The 21,623-nt window shown below is 39.9% G+C and overlaps 1 protein-coding gene across 4 annotated transcripts in view; it reads left to right on the forward strand.

Annotated features, from left to right (window-relative positions):
- Window positions 1-21,346, forward strand: part of fgfr2 (fibroblast growth factor receptor 2) — a 36,160-nt gene extending 14,814 nt beyond the window's left edge. For 2 of the 4 annotated variants that reach the window (XM_079473128.1, XM_079473131.1), the window contains 12 exons: window positions 1,885-2,075; window positions 3,150-3,294; window positions 4,829-5,031; window positions 5,655-5,794; window positions 9,506-9,627; window positions 11,695-11,805; window positions 11,897-12,087; window positions 12,216-12,338; window positions 14,139-14,209; window positions 17,410-17,547; window positions 17,965-18,070; window positions 19,595-21,346. In XM_079473128.1, coding sequence (XP_079329254.1) covers window positions 1,885-2,075; window positions 3,150-3,294; window positions 4,829-5,031; window positions 5,655-5,794; window positions 9,506-9,627; window positions 11,695-11,805; window positions 11,897-12,087; window positions 12,216-12,338; window positions 14,139-14,209; window positions 17,410-17,547; window positions 17,965-18,070; window positions 19,595-19,759 — 1,706 coding nt within the window. In that variant the 3' untranslated portion in view covers window positions 19,760-21,346. Of the gene's footprint in view, window positions 1-1,884; window positions 2,076-2,409; window positions 2,549-3,149; window positions 3,295-4,828; window positions 5,032-5,654; window positions 5,795-9,505; window positions 9,628-11,694; window positions 11,806-11,896; window positions 12,088-12,215; window positions 12,339-14,138; window positions 14,210-17,409; window positions 17,548-17,964; window positions 18,071-19,594 lie in introns of all 4 variants that reach the window. The other 2 variants (XM_079473130.1, XM_079473129.1) reach the window with 2 other exon arrangements.
- The last annotated feature ends 277 nt before the right edge of the window (window positions 21,347-21,623 follow it).

The raw sequence follows: 21,623 nt of genomic DNA on the forward strand, positions 1-21,623 counted from the left end.
AACACGACATTATTTGGATTTAGGGACTTTTGAAACGACCCGAATTTTGATTATCCTTTATGGATTCACTGTTGCTTCATTTCAGGGCGGTCTGCACTTATTTCCCCCCAAAACCACAATACATTTTTGCAGGCTTACGTCCCTGCACGCATATAAGAGGCACACACATTTATATACAGTACGTGCCCTATTCGGGGCCCCAGTTGTGTGTTAAGTAAAAGCAGTCTTTCAGAAGGTCTCTGTGTTTCTGCTCTGTTTTATTGCATGGCTGTAAAGCTCTTTTGTGTCTGGCTCGATACTCCCATCATTCAAACCAGAGAAAACAAGACAGAGGGGTAGAAAGCGTGCTTTTCTCTCTCGCTTTGCTCCGTTTTAAGTCGCAATCACATATAGGGGAAGTCTACAAATGTGACTGGAAGAGAAATGAGGGGTCGGGAGTGAAAATCGACATCTCGCTGACCCTTCGGCCGGATCGATGGTCGCACTGGTTTGCACTGGCCTGAGTTTCAAAGCTGGACAAAGAACAAAGCGTCGATGCTTAAAAGAGCCAAAAAGAGTCTAATTATTGCTGTTTACTGTGGACGTCGGCCAGATTCCAACTCGTTTCAGGCATTCTCAGCTTCCATTATACACAGATTCATCTCAGTTTCACCACATTTCATCCAAGTCCAATATACTGAGATACCAGTTATCGTATATTACAGTAATGGTACATGTGACAGTATAGTTGTTTATGCTGGTAGAAAAGGGCTTTTCTCTCAAACAATCCTGTGCCGACAACAGCGACAACTCCCCGATCCTTTCTGGGCTATTTATGCCAAGCCAGCAGGTTACCCAGAGTTCATCAGTCCTGCTTCAGGATGCCAGATCAGCCTGTAAATGCCTGCCGTGTGATGTCATTAATAGATGATGGTTTGGCGGCGATGTGGTTGAATGACCGGAGTCTGGGTGACTCAGTGGTTTCGCAAAGAGCTTCGGAGTTGGACCTGACCCTTGACCCCTCACCTGGTTGTGGATAGTGGAGATACGCAGGATTTGTGTTGGGGACGTTTTTGTCTGTCTGCAGTAAACTTAGCAGTCCACATGAGCAGGTTATATCTGTCTTTCTTTTCTTTTCACTGCCCTTCTGTTGTGAATCGTTTCTTCTCAGCATCCTTTTCTTTTTTTGTGTCCCCTCATGTGTCCCTCCATCTTAAATCCTGTTAGACCCTCCGCACAACCTCTGACGTGATTTTGGAGGCTCACGCTTCACGGTTGTGTGTCTATGTTAGGGGTTACCGGATGGCACGACAGAGTAGCGTTGTTTCGTGATGTGTGTTCATGAAATGCGGTTTAGTCTGTGATTCTAACATTTATTGTCCAAAAGAGTGTCAGTTTTTAAAATAATGAAGGAGAAAATGTCAGACACACTGGTTTATGACGTAACTGATATGCTGTAGAAGGCGGAATTCTCTCTTCTCTTCTTGTCTTTCTTCATTTGCGTTTGTGCAAGTCTTATTGGCAGAGATAACACAACTGCCTCTGTTTTCTGAAGTCTTAACAATCGTCTGATAGGACAGTAGGTGTGGAACATACGCCTACACTTATACGCTGTAAAGTTTATATATATAATTAGTGTTGGTTATTTGAAACAGTTGATTGTAAACAGTATCTGTCCAGGAAGAATTTTATTGATTGTACAAAACAGGCTTTTGTTTATTTTAAATAAAAAAATTACAGACTGCAGCTTGAACGGTAACTTATGTGCGCTCTTGTTGCAATGCATTCTTGGATTTACCAAAAATCATTTTTCGAGGATTTCGAATCAGTCATTTAGTTTAGGACGTGTACTCGGTATCAAAGAAACAAAAACAAAACCATTAATTTCTGTTTCCTTTCTATTAGAACGCTCTCCTCACCGACCCATTCTCCAGGCCGGCCTGCCGGCCAACATAACCGTGCGTGTCGGAGAGGACGCCAAGTTCGTCTGCAAAGTTTACAGCGATGCCCAGCCGCACATTCAATGGCTGCAACACATCGAGAAGAACGGCAGCCGTAACGGTCCTGATGGACTCCCGTACGTCCGGGTGTTAAAGGTAAACTCAGTTCATCCGAATTAACGGTATCCACACTTGAACCAAAATTCTTATTTATTTCAGTCTTTTAGGATGGAGACGTCTTGGATAAAGGAATGCTTTTCTTTTAGACGTTTCTGAATGCAGCTGTTCTCTTTAAGAAAGATGAGAAGCCGCAAGAAAAACGACTAAACTTAATTCTCGCATAAGCAGAATTATTTTAGTTTGTTGTTCTTATATAAATTGTCTCGGGTGGTGGTCCTCACATTTCTTCTCACCAAGCACTTTCCCAATGTACAAAAGTTTGTAACAGACTCCCATATGTCTGTTTCTGTCCCCGTGCCGCACCCCTTAGCGCTCGGGCATAAACAGCTCGGACGTGGAAGTGCTCATAGTCACCAACGTCACGGAAGAGGACGGTGGTGAATATACGTGCCAAGTCTCCAATTATCTTGGGCAAGTCAACCAGTCGGGTTGGCTGACTGTCCTTCCAGGTAAAACTTTAGGACGTGACGCCGGTGTCCTCCCACCGCTATTTTGGGTTGTCGTGGTGATCCTTGGATATTTGCTGAGCTGGTGTGGTGTTTTTTTTGTTTGTTTTTATTGGTGGATCTGTTCCTCCCTGCCATTCAGCCATGGAAACAAGCCTAGGGTCTCTTCTCGCCACTGACTTTCTGTTCTTCTGTTTTGGCTCAGTTTTGCTGTTTTCCCTTCTTTTCATTTTCTCTCCTGGCGATAGAACAGTGGCTTGTTTTCCATGTTTCTTTTCGCGTGATTGCATGGACCCTTGAGGATCTAGTGGGCTCACCCGTCTTGGAAACAGGGCACAGAGGTGTCTTTTCATTTTAATGGTTTATGTTTTGTTCCTTTTCCGATGATCTTCAAACCTCCACCTCCAAAACAGGACATCTACCATCTCTGTGATGCGTAGATGGGAAATGCAACAATGAACGTCTTCCTTTTGGGATCTCCTTTTGGTGTATTGGGTCTGATTGTTTCTTCTTTTCTCTTCTTCTTCATCCATTCTTCTCATCTTACTCCTCCATTATTCTCCTCCTTCCTCTTCTTCTGCGTTTCCTCCTCTGTTTCTCGCAGACGGCAGGTGTGAACACTACAGACAAAGAGATCGAGGTGCTCTACCTGCCGAACGTAACTTTCGAGGATGTGGGCGAGTATACGTGTTTGGCGGGTAACTCTATTGGGATCTCCTATCACACTGCTTGGTTGACGGTGCTTCCAGGTATTCACTCGTCCTCCACTGCTTCTCTACGGCCACGTTCTCTGTGTTGATGCAGTGTTTGGTTTATACTGCTTCAACGTGGCTGTGAGAGGGACTGAAAGACGCTTGGTGGCCATTTTTTCCATAAACGTAACATTTTCTTTGTAAAGAATTGTTTCACGAAGAACTCTTAAACCAAATCCAAGTGTCTTTATCTCCCTCTATTTCCAGTTTTCTCTTCCCAACTTACTAACTTTACTAACTGCATGTTTGGAAAGACTTGTTTTAAAGGAATAGTCCACCCAAAATCTAATTTGTTTAGAGACACAATGTTCACAACGATCTTTCAGAAGCATACATAGACTCGAGGCTAAGGCTGCACAATATGTCAACGATTATTAAGATATCATAAATGTGTATACAGATAACAACACGGATGCTTATTAATGTGTGAACTGGTCCTTTAACATCAAGTCTGTTTGCCTGAGACTCACCGTTAATGTTTATGTGTCTCTTTCCATTTAAACTCTAATGACCGCTTCAAAGAAAGTCACAAGATTAGCTTTTCTCATTGAATGTTGGACTTTCTCGGTTATTAGACCTGCGTGTGTGTGAATCTAATGCGTGTATGGACAGACTAAATTCAGATTTTTGGTACAGATAACGTTTTAGATTATAGACCAGGCGTTTGTATAGATTTAAGAAAATTTGAATGAAAACATGATAAGAATGGAAACCTAGTGTGCCTGATCTTTAAAAATGCATAATGCAACAATTCGACCCCACCGTATTTTAAGAATAGTACATTTTCGGACAAGGAAACCGAGGAAAAGTGGCACCACATACTGGCCCGAATCTGTGTGTCTGTGGAGTGTGTTTCTGAAGGACCTGAAGTGGCCGGAAAGAATATTTATGCTGTAGTCAAATGTAAACATGCGTGAATGTTGAAGTGAAGGCCATTGAGCATCAGAAAGCATGCTGTGATGGAAAAAGACTAAAAAGAAGATCTCGAATTTCAATTACAGTTGAACAAAAATAAGATTACAAGAGGTTAAAGTTCTCTTAAAGGGACAGTTCACAAAAAAATGACATTGTTTTGTAATTTATCATCATGTCAAACCTGTGTGACATTCTTCTTCAGAACAAAAAAGAAGATATTTTGAAAAACGAACAACACTGAACCCCATTGACTTCCATTAAATGAACACGAAACCTATGAGACATTTCTCAAAATATCTTCTTTTGTGTTCCACCGAAGAAAGAGTCTCGGGTTTTCAACAATCTTTATTCTTGGGTGAACCATCCCTTTAAGTCATAAATGATGATTATGTAGTTTTGTCAGGTGTGTTTGTGCGTCTCGTGCGATCTCCGTCACCTCATTCTTGCGTTTGATATCTCTGCTGAAATATCACGTCGTGACGCTTTAGTGTCCTCACGTGCATTTGAAATCAATGCAATGGACGACATTAAAGTCTGTAGCGCAGTATTTCTTTACAGTATCACATGAGGAGGGTTTTTAGAATTCCTTTGTCTGGTTCTTCTCACTACGCTACAGCCCAGAAAGACACCATCTTGAAGGACGACAACCCTTATTACGTGGAGATCGCCATCTACTGCATAGGCGTCTTTCTCATCGCCTGTATGGCGGTGATAGTGGTGGTGTGCCGAATGAGGACGTCCGGAAAGAAGACCGACTTCGGGAGTCAACCTGCTGTTCACAAACTCACCAAGCAGATCCCTCTGCGCCGCCAGGTAACAGAAAGTAGATAAAGAGTTCTAGAGATCTTATACACACAATCACTTACACATTAAAATGAATTTATCCTGGTTTATAGATATTTCAATCGTTTTATTAAAATTTAAATTTCATTTTCAAACTCATTTCTTCGGTCATATCAATGTATTTAAATATTTCAAAATAGAAATAATATGAACATTTCTGTAGAAAAATGTTATCGATATAAACAGGCATATTTTGTAGAATTTTGAACTTGTATTCTAAGTTAAACAATTTTTCAAAGTTTCTAGCTTGTTAGATGTTGTAAGTTATTAAATAACATGTCAGGTTTCCTTTGTTGAGAAGATGAAGGTGTTCTGTACGGCGGTAAGTTCAATTATTGGAAATATATTGATGAAGTCACAAAATAGAAGAAATATATTTATTTAAGCTTGTTTGGCTCTGCTGACTGGAAAACTTAAGTATGATCTGCATGGCTTTCATTTTAAGACCGCTTGACCTTGATTTTCTGCTCATTATTTTTAATTCACACATACACACACATGCACACACACACACACACACACACACACACGTAGCAGTGGATTGTGTATAGTGCCGTCTCTAATGCTCAGGTAATCAGCCAATCCGTCTCCTCATACAGGTTTCATCAGACTCCAGCTCATCCATGAACTCCAGCACGCCATTGGTCAGGATCACAACTCGCCGTAGCTCCGCCCACGACGACCCCATCCCAGAATACGACCTACCTGAGGACCCACGCTGGGAGTTCTCGAGAGACAAGTGAGTTTTCTTGTTTTCACCCTCAAGCTGTTGATATACTGGACGTAATAAATAAATAGAAATGTTTTGCTAATCGTTACATCCATTAAAACCGAATTCATTCCAAAGCAGCAGGGTTTTGTTTTGGCTGTCGTGATGAAATCTTTTATAACTAATCTCACGCGGTCACGATCTCATTATGTCTAATTATTAACCGATGATTAATGTTGCTGCATTGCACAATGAATCATTTATAATTCGACACACACCTGTCAGACATTTCCATTATTCCATTAATACAACATTATTCTTAAAGATTATACACATATTTGCCTCGTTTTTTCTTGAAGATATGAGCCGCTGCGGGTTTGAGTCGTGATATCTTAATATGTTGATATTAACATGAGACGGTTTTCCGACTGATACCGTCACCTCGATAGCACACCTGGAATGCCCAGACTCACAAATGAATGTTTAATAGTCACATTTAACGTTTACAGAAACCTTTTGGTATCGTTCTAGCTGAACTCTGATTGTGTGTCCAAATCCTTTATGGATTTTTAATGAATGATGATGGAAACTTGTTTAAGAAATCAATGTTACATGAAAGTTTAACGTGGTCTGTTTTTGGAGATTATTAAATGGTCGAGAGAGGAGAGAGGATTGTTGACTTTTAACAGACTACACAAAGCGTTCGTCGTGTAAACAACGAATGAGCGATAACACTGATTCTCCATGTGGTAGAAGCTCTATTCTATAGATTTGTTTTTTGCCCCACACCCACTAAAGGAATTGTTGCTTTTGGGCAGACACGCTAAGACATGTATTTCTGTAGGGAAACCAGCACCTATGGAAGGATTTAGATTGAGAGCAGATAGTATATCCATTTTTACGTCAGTAAACGCTTAGAAGCGATTCGCTTTTTTACTGTACATGTACATGTTTTTAGTAGGTAATTCTGTACTAGATATTTAGTATGCATGTTGAAAAACATTTGGTTATAACAACAAATATTTATTGATTATTTGTATCAGCAAGGAGGGATCCAAGATTGATCTTTTTTAATTGATGGTATTAGAAGAAGATTATATGAACACTTTTCCCCTATTTGTTTTTTTCTTGACTGCCTTTAAAACTTTAGTAAACTGTTGTAAAATTCCTAGATTTTCGAACTGTAGTAAATAAATACTAAGGTATACTACAGCACTTATTACAGTTGATCAATTGTCTATAGTTAATACTACAGAATGCTTTAGTACACATTAAGTTATAACTGTAATTTTGACTACAGTTTACTACGAGTAAATCTTAAAGGACACTACTGTATTTATTCACGTGGGAAGCATGTCAAATTGTAAATTACTTTTCAATTATGAAATGATTTTTTAAAAGCAGGTTAACCGTTGTAGCTCATGATATTGGCCTTGACAAAATGTCCCTACAGTCATCTAAAGCGCTCTAAAATCACTGCTTGGATGTTGTGTTTGTATCCCTGTACGACGTGCCCTGAGGCCGGCTGAGTGCTGTGGAATGCGAGCGTTTGCGGTCGGCGTGGAGGATAAACATAACATTGATTATCTGTGGTGGGCCGGAGCAGACAGAGGCCGTCATTGAGCGCACAGCACAGAGGGGGATTGTGTTATCACAGCTCCAGATCGGCCTCGGGCTCAGGCCTCGGTTCGGGTGTGAATGTTTACATAGACCAGCATGCAGGGGGCGGGGAAAAAACCCAGTACCTGCCAATCAAAGATTGACCGAGGGCCAATGGCAGGGCAAGAGGTCGAGATGTCATACTTACATTGAGGAATTAAGATGAAGATTTGGTGTCTTTATGTGTGTGTGGAGGGGTTTACTTGGCTGTACTGAGTTTTTAAACCATTAAAAGTTAGGTGTAAAAAGATGATGGGCCGGTTTAGCAGACACAGTTTAGCTTAAGCCAGGACTATGCCTTTAAATTGCATTAAGAGATTTATGTCGCTTTTATAAAAATGACTTAGAATAATAAATTACTGGTGAGAATCTTGAGACAAAGCAATGGCACTGATATAGTTAAAGGTATTTCTGGGGAAGTTATTTTCAGTTAAGACCGGTCACACATTCATTTTAGTCTGGGACTAGCCTTAAACCTTGTCTGTGAAATCGGTCCATAGGGTTTAGTTTACGGTTAAACTGTCGCCATTAACTTTGTAAACAGTATATACTTCAAGTGTGCTATTAGTATACTACTTTTAAACTTAAAATAAGAAAGTATACTTTCAGTCTACTCGGAAGAATTTAAAATGACACGTAAGTGTACTTGACTTATATTGACAGAAAGGTTAGAAGAAAACTTACGTGCGTTATGAAAAACGACGAAACTATGCTGAGAGTATAATTTAAAGTGTAGTTTCTTAAACTTAAAATGTGCTACAAGTATTGAATTAGTTATTCCTTGTTGCAGAAACAAAGCAGCTACTACACTCGGGTAAAAAAAGTGGACAAAGTACTCTTTATCTAAGTACACTTTTCATGTCACACATTTATTTGTACTTAATAGACAAAACATATACAGTAGTATTTTGTACTTGTATTCATGGTGTCTCAAAATGGCATAGTTGAGTACACTTAGATCACCTTAAAGTCCCCTTGGACCAGAGGTTGCGATCGTTTTTGATTCTGTATTTAAACGCATTTCGAGTGAAATGGAATTATGAATAAGAAGAATAGTGGACGTGGCTTACGTCTTTCTCTGCGATTTGATTGGATGTATCAAATCAGCCGTTTAATTTTTTCATGAAGACTGACATTTAAAGGGGAGGAGTTAACGGATGCTCCGCCCAAGCCGTCTGAAGTGCATTTTCAGATTTTAATTGAAGATCACGAGGGCACATGAATTTAAAAAAGAGAATGACCCACATTGATAAACTATTTACAATAAACACTGCAATATTTCATGAAAGAAAAGGTCATTTTTTATTTCACTGGGACTTTAATAGACTTAATATGTACAGTAGTATAATAGCACCGTTGAGAACATTTAGATCTTCTTGTAGAAGTTTTTTCTAAGACGGAGAAAAACCTTTTGGATATGTTATGTAAAAATTAGTGTGTTACAATACAGCAGCAAGTACACTTCAGTGTATAGTGCACTTTTTTCACCCAGGCAACCAAACAAACTCACCGTCTACTACAGTCACATTCAAGGCATTCTAGACTAAAAAGTGGGCCAGTTCCGTCCCAAGTAGTATTGAAATTGTGCACTTGCAAGTATATGATATTAGCATACTTTCTACATAAAATATACTTAAAAACATTCTTGCACTAGAAGTGCGCTTGTTTTTTCTAAGGTAGGTCTATGACCAATGGTTAAACAACTTTGATTCTGTTGATACGTGTTGTAATCTTGTTTACACTTGACCGGAGAACACTAGTCAAGCGTTAACTCCAGCATCAGCGCTCTCTCGCACACCCGAGTCTCTGTATATCCCTGAAGGTGTGTTGTTACTCCCGCCAGAGTAACTTTATATCTCACAGTCAGACATTCAGCTGTCACACGCGCTAATGTCTAATGTAAGCACTGCAAAGTAAGACACAGTGCGTGCAGTTAACACCTCCGATTAAAGCAAACACTGCACCATCACACACACACACGGCAACTCGGATGTACAGTTCAATATTCCCAGTATTCCCAGTACGCATTTGACATTGATATTGACCTGCTGATGTCAGTTTGTCATTTGTGTTTGTGTGCAGGTTAACTCTGGGTAAACCGCTGGGCGAGGGGTGCTTTGGTCAGGTGGTGATGGCCGAGGCTCTGGGCATCGATAAGGACAAACCGAAAGAGGCCGCGACGGTAGCTGTCAAGATGCTGAAAGGTAAGAAAACACATTAAAGTGACTGTGCTTTAATACATTGGGTAAGATTAAGATCAGCATCTTTTATAAAAATCAAACGTGTGTTCACTTAAACATTATTTTGTCTTTGAAGAACATCAGACAGGCCTATTTCTATTTGATACGGACTTTAAAAATCAACAGATAAACGTATGCTGGGTTCACACCAAACGCGAGTAAATTACATACAAAGTCAATGCAAAGACGCGAATAGACGTGTCAATCTCGTCTTCCGCACAAGATGAAAATATGTGTCAGCTTGCGTCACTCACGCGGATATAACATAATTTTCCCTCGAGTAATAAAGAGCGTGATTGTAGGCTTTTGGTGTGAACCAGCATTAGGTTTGCACATGCTTGGAAAGAGCGCAGAAGCAGGGGAAGGTGGGAGTCTGTACTATAGGGGCCTGCGCGGGGTTATTTGTTGGCGCTGAGTGACGTGGGTAGAGCTCGGGTCAAGAGGCCGCATAGCTGACCCGGTGCTCACCAGCTGCACGGCTCTCGCTCTTCACCTGCACAAAGAAAGTCTCAAACAGCCAAAGAAAGAGAAGAGAAGAGAAGAAACTGGGGGAGGGAGCGTGTGTCTTAATAGAAGTTTTCAGGGATAGAGAAAGGGCTGTGGGGGCGGGGGTCCTGAGGAGAAAAGACCACGGGAGAAAAGATTAAAAACATGAGCACGCTCACTCTTACGTCGGTCTTAAAGAAATAGTTCATACAAACCTAAATCTGTGGTTATTGACTATTTACTCCGTCTCATGACGTTTTAAACCAGTATGTCTGAAATGATTTTAAATGCATCCCAAACGATTCAAAAACAGCACGGCTGAGATAAGTCAGGAATGGCACTCGGTGGATTGTGTCGGGTCTGCACTGCTGATCCGTGGCCAGATAATGAAAGAGCGACTGTCTCTAAGGTAATTACTCCAAATGGAAGAAACGCTTTTTAATTGTGAGGCAATGAAAGAGGAGCTGTGTGGCGGCTCTTCGGTGTAAATCTACACCACACGGCCGACCGGGACACAAGCAAACCAGACAGACCTCTTATACCGTGAGCTTTTAGAGTGTGATATCCCACCGTGTTACTCCTACTAGAATGTATGCAAACAATTGAGATTAATACATCAACATATAAGATTTCTATTGATGTATTGTTCGTTAGGATAGGAGGAGATTGGACCGAAATACATTTATAAAAAAATCTAAAATCTAAATATTGATAAAATGGCCTTTGAAGTTGTCTATAAGAGGAGCTGTAGCAGGTCGTTGCTAAGAAGAAACAGGTTTGTTTTAATGCTCTCTGTCGGCTCACCGCTGGAATCACGTTGCAGAAAGTAGATCCAATTGTAGTCGATACCAAACTCGAGTGGGAAATTCTCAAAGAGCCTGCAGCAGCGAGCGATGTTTGTACATGTGTTTCCGGCCATTTTTGTTTGCAATTTCACTTTTATCCATAAGTTTTAGTATATATATATATATATACACGGTTGGAATTTACAAAAGGAAGTTCTTCATGGAACCTGATCTTAACTTAATATCCTATTGATATTTCGCATAAAAGAAGATTCTATAACTTTCAACCCATGCAATGTATTTTGGGATTTTGCCACAGATATTCCTGTGCTACTTGCGCCTGGTTTCGTTCTGCAGTGTCAAAAATATGGATACTACATTCAGAAAAATGTGCTGTTTGTGATGGAGAACTGCACATGATATGTGCTGATATTGATCTTCTGTTTGTGGTGTGATAAGCAAAAAAGGGAGGTCGTGTGCCACGTCAAATTTTCATGTCAAGATAATTGCTGAAACTTTTATTACGGTTATAATTTTATAACTTTATTTTAAAGTTTGACGACTTAATTTCTTTTGTTAAAATATAACATTTGAAATATATATACATTTTCATTGAACCCTTTATACATGGCACATATGTAATGTTGGAAATTTGAAAAGGTTGTATGAAAATAATAATATGGTACTTCGAATCGAATTTCATTTTCGCACGCTATTGAGATGACATCGACGATTTCTAAAAATGTTTTAACCTTTCTAGACGACGCCACTGAGAAAGACCTGTCCGACCTGGTGTCCGAAATGGAAATGATGAAGATGATTGGCCGCCATAAAAACATCATCAATCTGTTGGGGGCGTGCACGCAAGATGGTGAGCGATGAATCCATCCATCTCTCTTTTTCTTTTTCGATTAAAGGTCGTTAGAGGCCGATGTGATCGCGAACATCTCTTTCTGTCTCAGGGCCTTTATATGTCATCGTGGAGTATGCATCTAAGGGTAACCTCCGAGAGTATCTGAGGGCCCGGCGGCCCCCGGGAATGGAGTACTCGTATGATATAGCCAGAGTATCAGATGAAGCTCTCACGTTCAAAGATCTGATCTCGTGTACTTATCAAATAGCTCGTGGGATGGAGTATTTAGCCTCGCAGAAGGTAAGAGCACATGCATTACACCTAGACATGTTTCGCTTGAATGCACCGTATTTCACTTTGTCTACAAGTATCCCAATGATCCTGAACGTTCAGTTGTGTCTGATGGTGTTTCTGCGTCTCTTCTGCAGTGTATACACAGAGATCTGGCTGCCAGGAATGTGTTGGTCACAGAGAGCAACGTGATGAAGATCGCAGACTTCGGTCTGGCCAGAGATGTCCACAACATAGATTACTATAAAAAGACCACAAATGTAAGTTTCATTGTGTCTGCCCTTTTAATAGTTTCAATAGCATTAACCAGGATGTGTTAGGGGCTCCTGGGAGAGAACGACTTCTTTAATTTCTCACTTTCTTTTTAATTTCTCTTTCTCTCTCTCTCAGTTTTGGCATGTTTTGCAGATTCCCAGCAGTCTGTGTGTAAAGTGATTTGGCTCTTGTTCTCTTATTTCAAAGCTTCATGTTCGAGCTCATGAGAAGGAAATGTTTGTGACAAACCTAAACACATTAGCATAACTTGAACTCTCATTCCCACAATTGCTTCCGTCTCTGCCCATGTGATGCTGCGTTCATAATACCATTTATGGGTCTATTCCACTTTTAAGCATGATTACATTTATCCTCAACGACTAATCATTTTGAACTACGGGTTTCGTTCTTTTCAATGTTTTTTCTTATTGTAAATAAATAGAGTTCACGAATTTAACAAACATAGGGATTCTTTTTTTGTACACAGGAGGTTTTTGAGCAGATTTTCTTGCTAATAAAAACATCTTAATGTCTTTTAATCTTAAATCAGTTTAAGGCACTTTGATGGTTTTAGCAGGTTTAGACAGATTAAGATTTAAAGACCCACCGAAGTGCCTTGAAATGTGCAGCTATGTTGAATGTGTTGATGTAATTTCCAGTGAAACAGAACTTATTGATTGGCTCCTCCCCCTTTACAAATAACTAATAGCAATGTCCGTTTACGGAAGTCGTGCCACTCGGCGGCAATGTTTGCAACGCCTCTGGGCAGCTATTTAAATTGTCAGTCTTCATCGACTGACGATTGGCTCGTTTTACTAGAAGGCGGGACTTCCTTCTCGAGAGCGGCCATATTGAGCGTTGCATTCCTCGCCATTCATTGTAATGTCAGTTTTGATAATATTAAAATCTTAGACCAGATGCTTTAGATTCTAGAGAGCATTTGATTGGTCATAAAAAGCAGTCAAGCACAAATTGATGTCATTCAATACAGATCAAGGACTTTTAAGTTTTGAATGCTTAGATCTTGTTATGCTAGTTTTGTAAATGTTGTTCCTCAATGCAAAAGTATAGCCCGTTCCGCACGCCACCCACATGAGGTAATTTTCGTCATCGGTCGTCCGAAAAACTCAGAAGCAACGTGTACAAAAGCGAATGAGCAAAAAAAATGTGAGAATGTGAGTCAGCCGAGTCAACTCGGTCGAACTCATCTATCCGCGCTTATCCACGATTGAGTATGCTCAAGAAGCTGTGCGGACGTGTAAAAGACATACGTGGAAAGAAAAGTGTACTCGGCCCTTTAATATATATATATATATATATATATATATATATCTATATATACTAAAAAACTAAAATCTTTTTAATTTACCTACGATTTTATTTGAGTTCATACCCAAGTCACCAAGATCTAATCGTACGTAGATAAAAATATTTTGACCACAATTGAAACAACAAGCATCGCTCAGACTGATGGGTCATGGACACAGATTCAATTACTCTGGCACGACTTTATCTAAATAAAAACACAAAAACGGAGCCCTTTAGACTGGCTTAAACCCAATATCAGCCTCTGGAGGCTCTATTGACTCTCGTAAGGTCTTCGGTAGCTTCGTTCTGTGCGTGTTGTGACTCCTGAGGGAAATTTGAGTTGGACGGTTCGTCTCCAAGGATTTACTTCATAATCATTATTGGCGAGCCGCTTCGGCTCTAATGAAATTCCAGGTTAACAGGGTCTTGCGCAGATCAAAGGTTTGTCAGTGTGGATGTTGTGAATTGACCATCATCTCTTTTATCTTCGTGTGTAGGGTCGTCTGCCTGTGAAGTGGATGGCTCCAGAGGCGCTGTTCGATCGAGTATATACACACCAGAGCGATGTGTAAGTCACTTTTGTCTTCTTTGTTTGTTTGTTTCACACACATACTGACAAAATAAGTCTATAAATTGCTTTGGATTCAATCATTTGAAATGTAAATTAACATGCGTGAGTTTGAAATGATAAGTTCTCATTAAAAGTATGTTTGAGGGTTAAGAGAGATCAGGAAACTACGGTTTATGTAGAAGATTGTTGGAAGTGTTTTTGTCATGGCAGAGATATAAGAAGGAAGTTCACGGCCAGCGCTGCAGCAAAAAGCGAGAGATTTCACGCTCGGCTTGCAACCAGCGCTGTGTCACTAATCCGTACGGCTTCAAAGCTCGGCCAGACGTTCACCTCACAGAGACCCGGACGGAAGTGACCTCCGACTTCCCTTCTCTCTATCCCATCCGACGCTCTGAATTTCCCTCTTTTCTCCACTTTTTCTTTCGTGGGGTGAAATAATCCTTTCTGTATGCCGCTTGTGTTGGTGTTTATCCCCCTTCATGCCCGTTTCCTTTCATTCGAGGGGTGCGTGTTTTGGTCCCCTTTAAAGGATGAAACGGACCGGTGGTTCCACCGTGTTTCCTCTTGGGTTTTCATGAATCCTCTGCGGGATGTTTTGAAGTTTTGGTTGAGCGTGTATGACGATTAGATGAAATACGTTTGAGTGCGTGTGGTTTTGTAATGATTGTCAGCTCGTGTTGTGTTGTGTGTGTGCTGTAAAGTCTGATCAATAGCAAGGGTCTCTTTGGTTAATGATGGTTCATGCTGAAGTGTCTTTATCTCAGACTCATTTTACACCATCGGTCTCTTTCTGATCGACGCACACAATCCATACATGACGAAGGGAGATCACTTGTGTATCACACATTATATTGAAGGTATAGATGTCGTGATTCGACTATGAATCGCAAGATGCTGATTAGGTTCTTAATTCAGTTCTCGATTTGATTCTTTATTCCACTTGATTTGATTCTCATTTCTCGATTCGAGTCAATGAACGTAGATTTAATACAAAAGCTTTTGAGCAACAATCAACGTCAGATTGAATTACTACATGTATTATAAGCAAACATTGGCATGTTTCGTGCCTCTGGGGAATGAGATGTAAACTGCAGGGGTTGCAAAAATGGAAATATGAATGTGTGTGTGGATTTTTTGTGCTTTTCTGGTTAAAGTTTATCCACATGAGGTCAGCAGGTCAACGGTATTATATTTAAAGTAACATCTCGCCCCTTTTAACCTAGACAAACCAAGCCCGTGTGTTTTTGGTTAATAAGTTACCCGAGGTCCACATTGAAAAAAATGGATTAGTAGATACTATTGCTTTGTAATGTTTTCTAGGACAAAACATCCTCGAATCATAATACATTTTTTGCTAAATACAATAGACAAAATCTTCCAAAATGCTAATTTACTTTACTTTAGTAGATATGTTTTATTTAATTATGATAAAATTGTATAAAAAATGTATATTCATATAATTAATGAAAAGTTGTTGCTTGATAAAGTGTATTTTTCGTGTTATGCTTTTGGTTTGAATTATTTCAGTATACAAAATATCATTTCTAAGGTAATTTTACGTCTTATTGGTGAGTAAATGTTAATATTTGTACTTGAAAACAAGATATTGTTCATAGTCTTGTAAGGTAAATCTCACGCTCCTTTTAAAAGCACGCCTGGGTCTTTTTCCAAGCCAAAGTTGAAAGAAAAGAATAAAAACATGCATTTTGCTAATAAAGAATATAAATCCCCCCACACAGAGCGTCTGAAGTCTGTGGGGGTCAAGAGGTCATTGCAGTGACCCCTGTGTGTGTGTAATTGATCACGGAGGGGGTGAGCTGTTGTTACACAGAGAGACTGAATAGAAATGATGAATTTGGCAAACATGTCAGAGGAGATACAGCGCTTGATAAAGACTAGAAGAGGACAAACAGGGTAACTGAGTGTCTAAACAAACGCATGAATGCAAAGCACAGCGGTGAATCTGTGATGTGTGTTTTACCGCTGTGGGTCACCAGAACGGCCTTCACCCGAAGATTTCTCTTTAACAGCTCAAGAGACTTCATCGAGATCTGCTTTGTCCTACACTTGTTATAAACGTGCATGAAACATTTGTAGACAAATGTAAAGAATGGAATGGAGATCTTTAATATCTCAATCATTTCTCCTAGACATCAATGAGATGAAACGGAGAACAAACGGTAACGTCTCATCTGTGTCTCAGATATTTCTCCTGAGACTCAGAAATCTCACAAGTGTCATTGGAGTACCAGAAGAGATGTCAACAACATGTCAAACTGAGCTCAGATTTGTCAAGTGTGCATTTAAAAGTCAATATTACTGAAGATCTCAAGATTTCTCATCACATTTATTTAAATCCAGATTATTCAACCTTTGCAAGCTATATTTATATATATGATCCAAAGCGACTTGCGAATGAGGTAAAAATCTAAATTCATTTCACACCTCCATACACCTTCCCTTCATGTGTTTTAACAAATACACTCTGATTTCTAATAAAAGCAGCGAGCACCCCCGAGACCGAATGAAACTAAGAACTCACTCCGATCTCTTAAGCTATAAAATTGTGCTTTGAAATCGTTTAACCTAGCACTTCTGATATGCAGAATAAATTGTTCAAGCAGAAGAGAGAGCTATATTTTATAAAGCCGATAACTCGTGTCTGATGAATCAAAGGTTTTCCCGCCAAAGGCGACGTAACAGAATTGGCATGTGTTGAAAAATCATTCCCCGCTCGCCCCCTTCACCCGCTGGACGGTAGTGTCCTCTGGGACTCCATTAATGTTTGTTTTGGCTCAGACTATATGTGTCATTGTGGCTCTCCACGGAGGACAAAGAGCAGCTTTGAAATGTCAACCACTCACAGATTCATACAGTCACAGCGCTGTTAGAGCCAATAAATATCACTACTGTACAGATATCAAAACACAAATTGGGATTTTCAGGCGGCTTTATTTTCACTGAGCGTTCTTCATGTGAATTTTGGGGATGGGGAAGGCACGGTGAGAGAAGCTGGATTTTCTTGCTCTATTTAATAAAAAGGCATCCGATATCTTCCCTTTGGTGACGCAATTTGCATTTGACGGACGGTCCATCCAAAGAGACGTACAGTAGATAGATTCCAGACATACAACCCGTGATCAGTTGGTCGCCAGGAACGCTGTGTTGAACGCGTGTGTTTTGTGTATGTCTTCCAGGTGGTCTTTCGGGGTTCTGATGTGGGAGATCTTCACGCTCGGCGGTTCGCCGTATCCAGGAATCCCCGTCGAGGAGCTTTTTAAGCTGTTGAAAGAGGGTCATCGCATGGACAAACCTGCAAACTGCACCAACGAATTGTGAGACATTTCCTCATCTGTCTGTCGTTGATAAGCTGCCCGATCAAACATATCGAAATGACGCTTTACAAAACATCAACGATAAAATGCGGAAGGGAGATCACTTGTGTATCACACATTATATTGAAGGTATAGATGTCGTGATTCGACTATGAATCGCAAGATGCTGATTAGGTTCTTAATTCAGTTCTCGATTTGATTCTTTATTCCACTTGATTTGATTCTCATTTCTCGATTCGAGTCAATGAACGTAGATTTAATACAAAAGCTTTTGAGCAACAATCATATTCACATTACTATAAGAAATAAACATATAGAGAAAAGACTTCCTCTCTTAATGTTTATGGTGGTTAGCTTCACGACTTTCAATTGAACAAATGATTTGAGATAAATGATGTCTTTTTGCTTGCGTTTCAGGTACATGATGATGAAGGACTGTTGGCACGCCATCTCCTCACACAGACCCACATTTAAACAGTTGGTGGAGGATTTGGACCGGATTTTAACTCTGGCGACCAATGAGGTGAGGCGTGTTCACCTTCACACAAACACGTGTTATCATACAGCGCAAACGGATGTAAAACCGCTGGCGCTTTCCCTGCACGTCTGCGTTTCATCAAACGTACAGCATGTCGACCCCGACTCCAGCTTGCAACGTTTTGCAAAATTGGCCAGGGAAAGGAAACCGTCAGATGGCTTTTTACGGTCAGCTGACAGGTCGAGAATCGCATGTGCTTGATTTCATCCAGGCTAGCGTTGCTCAAGTATCAGACGGACCCCTCCGTCGGACCGCCGGTCCATTCTTTCCATTCCCTGGCTGTCGTTCGGTATATCCGTGAGGGATGGAAATCTGTCAGAACTTGTCAGAGGAGCCGTGGATGGGGCCGTTTTCGCTCTTGTTTTTGAACCTGAAATGTAATAAAGTGCCTTTGCTTTCTCCCCCCGTTCGTAAACCGTTCACAGATGTGAATGTCTTTAGAAACGTGATCCGCCTTGTGTTGAGCAGCGAGAGTTGAGCCAACGCTCGTTTTCAGCAACCTAAAACCCTCCTCTTCCTCCAGTCAAATATTTCAGTACCAGCCACAAAAAGGGAAAACGGCTTCAGTTTTGTTTGCGGAACGAAGAAGAAGAAAGGTCTTCTGTGAATGTTAGGGTCGTACGCAGGCTGTGCGTTGCGTGTAGTAGATATGCATTTTGAAAATATGGGTGGTCCTTAACTTTACTGACATTGTTCTTGAAAACGTTGAATTTTTATTTTGCTGCATTTTTGCAGAAATAGCATGTTTACTAGTGTTATAAATTGCATGATGGATGCTTTATTGTTTTATTTATTACTGCCATAGATTCATCTACATCTACATTTCTATGAGCCGCTATTGAGTGCCGCAGAGATGACATATTTTTGTATGCAAATCCCAGAAGCGAGTTAGCATTTTAAGACTTCCAGTTCCATCGCCCCAAAGTCTATGTCTTTAAATGGGTTTTTGGTAAATTGCCCGAATTAAGGTCTGTGGTTAACAAAACCTCTAAATATGTTCTCGTTTTAATCTATCACATAAAACACACCAATTACAACCCGCTTAAGACGTCATCGCGCATATCAAGCTCACAAATAATGCATCATGTGTACAAATCATTGTTGGGGTTTCATTCACGGAGTAATAACACGCTTTTTATAAAGTTTGAGAAAGTTGTCGGAGGATTGGTGTGAGCTTTTTACTTCTGCCGATTGTATTTCGGCTTCAAAAAATAGCAAATATTGTGTTAATCTGTAAAGATCGTCTTGACAGACAAAACGTGTAAACATCCTAAACGTTTGTTAATCACAGATCTTATTTTTTGCTACCTCCCAAAATTCTACGTGAAAAATGGATAGGCTTTCGGTTGAGGGGACCAGCTTATAAAAATACGTAATTTCTACGCCTCTCCATTCACAAAATTGTCCGTCATATTGGAACTTGTATGGAGCGGTCGAATGACATCTACCTATACATATCTACGATTTCCTTTACCGATAACATCATCACTTTTTCTTTGCCTTGCTCAGGAATATCTGGACCTGTGTTCTCCGGTGGAGCAGTATTCCCCCAGCTTTCCCGACACACGGAGCTCTTGTTCCTCAGGAGACGACTCCGTCTTCTCCCACGATCCCCTTGCAGACGAGCCCTGCCTCCCCAAGTACCAGCACATGAACGGAGGCATAAAAACATGAGCCGCCCTCCTCAGACTCCTCCAGACGTGCCACATCCAAGCCCACACTCACAGTTCTCAAAGCTAAAGACAGTTACCCACAATTCCCTGTTCCCGACCTTAACCGTATGGTGCCTGTAGACTCCTCCAGCTGGACTTTCAGAGCATTCGAGGGAGGCTAAGTGACCACGGTGCTGCTTTCTAAAAACATAAGAAAGGATGTGTGCTTTTTTATGAGAGACACAAGAACACGTGACCAAGCTCTTAACAAAAGGAGAGGAGTGAAGTTTAGTGACTCGACTGAGCTGAGCGATTCCCACCTCTTGTGTTTTTGTTTATATTTACGCTTTTTCCCATTTGTTTATATTGGAATTAGTTTCAACATCATTCCAATCCATCATTCTGCATTCCAGGACTCTTGTGTTCCCGAGAGAAATGAAATGGAGAACTTGAACTGAACTCTTAGGAGACAGAAAGAGAAAATAGGAATCGTGTACGATGAGAGACTTTCGTACGACTAACACAAGAAGAACATAACAACACTGCCTCCGGTTGATTTTTCATGTTTATGCTCTGTTTTTATCTCGATAACACGGTTATCATACAAAATCCCAAGCAGTTATTCTTTTTGATAAAAAATAATACATGGTATATAGTGCTGGGTATATTTGTAAATATATTCAAAAATGTAAAAAATATATATTATATATTTACAATGAAATATTTTTTGTACGGACTTCCGAACAATTCCTCCCGTTTTCCCCAGAGTCACATGTGGATGTAGACACATGTATATGTTTGTATTATATTCCCAGACATACACACACAAATACAGCAAGACTCGATATTAAACACTTGTGATGCGTCAATATTTTAGTGTTTTTCCTGGAGACTGTACATTTTAACCGCTAACCGCAGTGCACTAGCATACAAATGTCCGATCAAAATGTTATAGACATCAACTAAGATCAACAAAACTCCAATGTTGATTTCATTTTCTTATGTAAGTATTCCATACACATCGAGTTAAATGTCGAGTCCTGCAAACACACATTTCTCACTGCTAACACACAGTCGCTCATTGGCTTTCAGGGACAGAGATAGCATTTTAATTTATTGACTTATGTTTAAAAAAAATCTAAATGACGAAAAAGATCAAAGTAATAAAGAGGTAATATTAATGATGACAATAGAAACAATGATGATTCATTTTGTCATTTAAAATGACATTTCAGCGAGGCGACGGTACAATTATTTCTAGCTGGTATCGAAAGATTTGCATTTCTTACGTTTTTTTGTGTATGTATGTATATCTACAAATGTGAATGTTAAAGTAAAAATGCAAAAGTAATGTACATTTTATAGTCAGCTAATCCCTTTTCTATAGTAGACGATGTTTTTATCCGGCTGTTGAAAGTTGCATTTGAGTTAGATGAATACTGGACAACGGTTGCAGTGTATTTTATAACCACGTCAACTTTGTTCATTGAATCTAATGAAATCCTTCAAACAAAAGTATTATGAATCATGTTCATGTTCTTCCAGACAAATGAAATTAGATTGTTCTGAAGCATTCCTGCCAGATTTGTAAAATTAAAGAGAAAAAGTGAACCTCTGTGTCTTTGTCAGATTTATTTGTTTACATACTTAACAGTATTCGTCCGTCTGTGGTGAGGCCTTGAAATGCTAGAAATGACCAAAAAAAGTTACATGGTCTCATCCCTCAGTTTACAGTAATGATGTTATAGTATGTTGAAAGAGGCAAAGCATTGCAGGGAATTTTTATTAAAAAGCACGTTTGGACGAATTGTATTTATTTCATAAAAATGTCTATTCTTACGTTGGAATTTCTTTCTAGCTTGATGAATTTCAGATGTTGTGTTACT

This window comes from Barbatula barbatula, assembly GCF_947034865.1.
Source record: "Barbatula barbatula genome assembly, chromosome: 14".
NCBI lineage: Eukaryota > Metazoa > Chordata > Actinopteri > Cypriniformes > Nemacheilidae > Barbatula > Barbatula barbatula.